This window comes from Pundamilia nyererei, unplaced genomic scaffold (genome assembly GCF_000239375.1).
Source record: "Pundamilia nyererei isolate P.nyererei 1_Seehausen unplaced genomic scaffold, PunNye1.0 scaffold00005, whole genome shotgun sequence".
Lineage (NCBI taxonomy): Eukaryota > Metazoa > Chordata > Actinopteri > Cichliformes > Cichlidae > Pundamilia > Pundamilia nyererei.
In genome coordinates this window covers 1,276,502-1,282,501 of record NW_005187406.1, presented here as the reverse complement: position 1 = coordinate 1,282,501, position 6,000 = coordinate 1,276,502, and the positions used below count along the sequence as shown (strand labels likewise).

The 6,000-nt window shown below is 44.0% G+C and overlaps 1 protein-coding gene across 4 annotated transcripts in view; it reads right to left on the bottom strand.

Moving 5' to 3' along the window:
* Positions 1–786: 786 nt before the first annotated feature.
* The window catches only part of bahcc1b (BAH domain and coiled-coil containing 1b), a 61,188-nt gene continuing 55,974 nt past the window's right edge, over positions 787–6,000 (bottom strand). For all 4 annotated transcript variants that reach the window (XM_013913491.1, XM_013913493.1, XM_013913488.1 and 1 more), the window contains 3 exons: positions 4,476–5,917; positions 2,567–2,803; positions 787–2,086 (listed from right to left, as the gene is read on the bottom strand). In XM_013913491.1, the coding sequence (XP_013768945.1) occupies positions 1,877–2,086; positions 2,567–2,803; positions 4,476–5,917 (1,889 nt within the window). In that variant the 3' untranslated portion in view covers positions 787–1,876. The remainder of the gene's footprint in view (positions 2,087–2,566; positions 2,804–4,475; positions 5,918–6,000) is intronic.

Sequence of the window (6,000 nt, the reverse complement as noted above, 5' to 3'; positions counted from 1 at the left end):
TTTTTTTTTGTCCCTCGGCATTGTCCGATTGATTGGCTCTGATTGTCCTTCACAGTCACGTGACGCCATTTCTGGTTGCCATTGAGACCTCAAGTGCATCAGCCGGGCGGTGTGCAGACAATGTTGCTGCAACAGGGGCCGTCATAGCAACGCCGGATGTACGCGAGCGGACAACAAGAGGGAACTCTGTCGAATACCTCGGTGATTGCAGAGGTCCCAGATTCAGATTTGATTGAGCGTCTTTCATAAAATTGTTTCTTTCTTCCTTTTTTCCTCCTTCTTCTAATGTGGTGAAGCGTAAACTCACAGGTGCTTTGGTATGTTTCTTTTTGCTGCCGGATAAATATCTACATTTTATAATACAGGCTAGAATAGATACAGAAGATTCTTTCAGGATCGCAGAACAGCAGAAAGCCAGCTTGCTTTTTCCAGTATTTGTAAAAAAAAAAAATTAAATAAAAATGAAAAAAACAAAACAAAACAAGGAAATGCACATTCTTAACCTAACGGAGTAAAATATAAAGAGAAAAAAGAAAGAAAGAACTGGACACAAGTAAAAAGAGCTTTTTTGTCTGATTACATTATAAAAAACATTTCCCAAATACCCTTTCTACATATTTACCCTTTGCCTAAAGCAGAGGCTACAACCACAAAGTTATCACATCAGTCATACAGTCTGATGTCCAATCCAAACATCTGATACTGTTCAGTGCATTGAGAGCGAAGAAACCTCTGCTAGAGGCTGACATCCCTCCCCACCCCCCGCCCACCCCAGACTCACCCACACACCCTAAAAAAATCTAAATAAAATAATCTTCTCTGCAAAAAGAAAAACAAGAAATAAGAACAAATATATACTATTTACATCATGTAATCCTTCCCATAATGCTGTACAAAGCGCAGGCGCGCTTCCACGCACACATATGAACGCACACCCAACATGCACGCACAGTTCAAATAAACAATCCAACTACCTGTACATGTGTCTCCGCACCCGAGCAGGGGCATGCGAGAGAGAGAGGTATTGATGTGTATGGCTTGAAAAGAGCAAAAAAATTTAATGTTGTGTTTCAGTCGCAAAGACTGAAAACTGCACGTTTAATAGTACTGGGCTGATTAATATTCAGAGGCATGCCCACCCGTGTGCCATGACGTCGACATCTTTGCTGTATGAGCACACCCGTCCATGACCACACACACACACATACACACACGCACTCACACGCACGCACACGCACGCACACGCACGCACACGCGCACACACGTACAGTATAAACACACGCTAAAGCACTATTTACTTAGAGCTAATTATATGTCAAACAGGGTCATCGCAGCCACTCTGCAAACACAAATACGCACATTTAAACACACAGTCCAAACTACAGTGTTTATTGGTCCTGTTGGATATCTTTCAATCTCCGCGTTGTAGTTACACTACCAGTATAAGACCATTAAAACCATCCAAACCAGTGTGGTTTACAGCATGTCTCTCCTTAGCAGACGCTCTCTGCTGCTCTCTTTGTTTCAGGAAGCCAAGTCTCCGTTATGCCTCCAGAAATACTACACTCCAAAGTGCTCATGTCCTTGGTTTCTCTACTTGTTTTGCAGCGATCTCGCCACAATTACAAGATGCTCTGATAAAGTGGTTAAATTTGACGTCGATCAGATTTTTCCTCGGAACAAACCAGTCTCCTCTTAAGTGCCAGTGTTGCCAGGCTTTATCTGGCGGGCTAGCGCCTTTTCTCGTGTAAATCAGTAACCAAAGCCCTCCGGTCTTTGTCCTGATTTACCTTTGTCCCCCTGTTGTCTTCTGAAGAACCATCCTAGAAACTCCGGAGACAAGGTCAGTTTTCTGATTTCTTCCTAGCTGGTGGTGCTAGGACACAATAGCCATGCCATCTGCACTGACCAGCTGGCCTGTAGTTGGTTCATAAGTTCCGGCCAGATAGAAGAGGTCATTAGCCGTGGTACCCGGCTTGTGTTCGCGCATCAGGTGATCATACTCGGCCTTACTGACCACCTGACACCGATGGGAAATTGTCTGCACATCGTTCTCATCCTCGTGGCTCGACTGATACAAGGCATTCTGGAAGAGAGACAATTGGAAGAATAGAATAATGTCATATTTAAACAGATTTTCATGCTTTTTGTTGTGTGTTTTTGTTGTTGTAGTGTTTTCACTCCTACAAATACCTTTTTGATTGTGGGGTTTTCAATGAGAAAATTTGAGGTTTTGAAAGTGTTCATGGTAGTTTTGTCTTTGCTCATACAATATATGCTCCTGCTCAGTCTAAACATCTTGCTTTTTCTTCTTTATTCCAAATAAACCATTTCATTTCCAGAAATATAAAATGCACGACTATGTAAAGCTTAGATTAATCTTGAGTCACCGTACGCTTAGTTTTTAGAGATCTGCAAATATTAATAGCTTTATGATCTAAGTGGAAGTTCAATCATCTGGGGGTACGGAATAAAAAGAAGTAATATATGCTCATGAAAACTTCACAGTCTTGTTAATTTGGCCATTTCCCTTCCAGAAATTCTGCATGCACTTCCCACTTTTTACCTTGCCGTCACGGTGTCGCTTCCCCAGGCGAGTCTCCTCTGGGTGGTAGAACCACTTGACCCTGACCACCATACTGGAGCTCCATGACTCCCAGAGGCTCTCCACTCTGCCCACATAGGGCAGCTGGGGCCGGCCGGGTGACAAGAACACAGCGCAGTCCCCGACACGCACTGTTTCTTTGCCCCGCACAATGGCCTTGTAGAAAAGCTTGCGGGCTTTACCCTTCAGACCTCTCCTCTGTGAAGGAAAGAGAAAACAGCACTCAGTTGATTTAGACAGTTTCTACAGTTTGTTTCATCACCAGAGTAGACTAGGGCAAGGTTCAGTATAATTTACCAATCCAACAAAATCTGTGCAACACAAAAGAAAAAAAGAAAAAAAAAAAGAAAAGAGAAAAAACCCCAGCCCAGTCAGCTTCATTTTTTTTAGTATAATCTTAAGGTATGGATATTTCTATCTTCAATAATCTATATTTGGCAATGTGGCTTTGTTTTGGGACCATCCGAAGCTGGATGTGGGAAAAGTGGCAGTAAGAAAAAGAAGAATGAATGACATCAGTGACAACAATGATAAAGTCAAATACAACACGAAAGGAAAAGCTAGGATACAGATGGGTTGCAAGGTGGCTTGCAGATGTACACCAGCTGCAAACAGACAAAGCAAATGAAATGCACCATTCAAACCATTGAGCTCAACTTGAATTAATTCTATGCTCGGTCAACTTCACATTTTTAAGGTTTTTGTAAGCTTTTGTGTTTGTTTTTTTTTGTTTTTTTTTACATTTTCTATTTACTAGTGTGTGTTTTTCTCAGGGCCACCATAATGTATTCATCTAACATACTTTTAGTGGATGATTTCCAGCACCTAACATTTACAATAACACCAGTAATCCTCTCTGATAAAGCAATAATACTGAATCTTATGCACAAGTTGAGTAATGTACCTATATTTGTGCTGCACCTTTTGATTTACTGACCGAAGGGTCAGTTTCTTTTCGAGCTGCACGTCTCAGACGACAGATGTAGTGGTGTTTACTAAGCAAACAGCGTGATAGGATGAAAGAAGAGAATGGCAGCGGTTGTTCAAAAGGTTTTGTTCTGTTATCTCGGGACTGCAACTTAATAAACTGGATAACAATTTCACAGATTAAGCACACCAACTAAGATAGATTGCTAATGTGTACAAAGTCTGAAGCAGAATACGCAATCTGAGATAGACCATATTTGATCATCGCATTTACCGTGTGTAATCAAGGTATGACACGGCAGAAACTGGAGCAACAATCAGTAACCTACTTAGATCGGAGGACTTAAGTAGGATACTGATACTCGACAAGTCTGGCAAGACCCCTTTAGTCAATATATGGTTGACTGATGAGGTTTATTTTGGTGGTGTGACTCTGGCCTTTCATTTGCTTATATGGAAGGTCAAAATGCTGGAAAAGCGGCAGAACTGAGCAAGCATCAGTGACAACAGACAAAGCTGAAGTCAGAAACACCAAGAACATCGTGAAATATAGGATCTCGGCTAGAGGTCGGTTGCCAAGCTACTTGCAGAACAAATGTATGAGCCTTATGCAGGTTAAATAGCACCGTATACGATTTTCCAGCAGGACTCACAGACACATATGGACTGAGCCAGCAGGTTTAGATCAGCTGATTTTGTAAAAGCAATAAAAGCAAAATAATATATTTGCATTATGAAACAAATGACTTAGTTATGAGAACGTAATTAGAAATCAAAGCTGCTCGGAAATTCTCACAATGACAAAAAAGCTGAAACAGTGCCAAAAAACAGTCTGGGAACACAATAGACTAATCAATAAACACTGATTACTCACAAATAGCCATCTCTTAAGCCTTGTTAAACACTGATAAAAAGTAGTCAAACACTACACAAATCTTCTTACCTGTGTGGGGTTGCCGGACCATTTCCAGAGCTGGCGTCCAGGCAGTAGAGGAGCCATGTTGGGCAGGGGCTCGGGTGAAGACATCCTCTGCTTCTTAGCTGTTGCCGGGTCCTTAGAGGCAGGTTTCAGCTGCTGGCGGCCAGCACTGCTTTGACTGTGATGGTGGGTATTGGGACCATCCTTCCTCTTTAACTGGTTCTTAGCTGTGCTGCTGCTGTTACCCATCATACTTCCTTTTGATACGTAGTCCTTTCTGTCTTCTACTCTGTCGGCTCTCATCTTTGAGCTCATGGCCATGTTGGCTTTTGTCACATAGCCATGAGCTGGAGATGAAGAAGATGGAGAGGAGTTGGAGGTGGCAAGATCAGGGCTCAGGAGATCAGAGTTCATGCTCTGTCTGTGCTTTTGTTTGTCCTGTTGGAGCAGTGCACGGCGCAGCAGCACGGAGGAGGACTCTTCATCAGAGGAGTAGGAGGAGTCATTGTCGGAGGAACAGAGGGATGAAGAGGAGATGGAGCCGGAAGAGGAAGAGGAGGAGGAAGATGATGAGAAACAGATGGCGTGACGAGACAGAAAACGACCACCCCGATGGGACGAGACAGTTCTTCTTCGTGTGTCAGGGTCTTGACCGTCATCCTCATCATCCTCATCCAGCTCCGAGTAAGAGCTTGGACAGTCACTCGGGTAGTCCAAACTGTAATCTCCGCCTTGAACTCCGAGACCAGCCGATAGAAGATCCTTTCTCAGATGTGGAACGCCTTTTACAGGGGCCTTAGAGCGGGCCCCGCCACTGTCTCTTTCCCCTCCTCCCTTCTTGCCATCTTTCACCAGGAGAGAGGGTTGGATGTATCGCAGCGGTGCCCCTGTGGAGGCGTGGCTCTTCCCTATTCTCACTGCAGCCCCCCCTAGTCGAAGCAAGGCTTTGCCATTCTTTGTTTTAGGAGAGGTCACTCCTTCGTGGTCTAACTTCACAAGAAAGTGTTTCCTGTCACGTTCACTCGCTGGCTTCCGGCTCCCAGCTGTCATACCCATGGTGACAGACGAGGAGCAAGAAGAAGACGAGGAGTCCCGGAGCCCCATGGAGGCTACTGCGTTAACTGGTCTCCCAGATCCAGAGTTTCCACCACTTCCAAAGGTAGAGTACCCATTAGCAATACTACTGAATGAGTCAACTTCAAAAGGAGAGCCAAAGATGCCTTTGATAGGGGTTGGTGGAGCCAAAGAGTGGGAGGAAGGCCGATGAAATAACCCCAAGTCTCGCTCTCTGATCTTTTTCTGGGTCTTACGGGACGTCCCATTGAAAAGGAAGAAATCCACTGGCGGTCTCTTCCTGGGAACGCACCAGTTCAGCATGGAAGAGCTGCCTTTTGTTATGGTGTCAGTCACTGATGTCGGTGTGCTGGTAGTCTTAGGCACCGAATGTATTTTCTTCGGTCTACCAACTGTAAAAGGAGCCAGCACCAGAGGGAAGTTAATATCAGTAGAAAATGTCAGGTCTAACGAACAAACTATGATTAATTGTGGA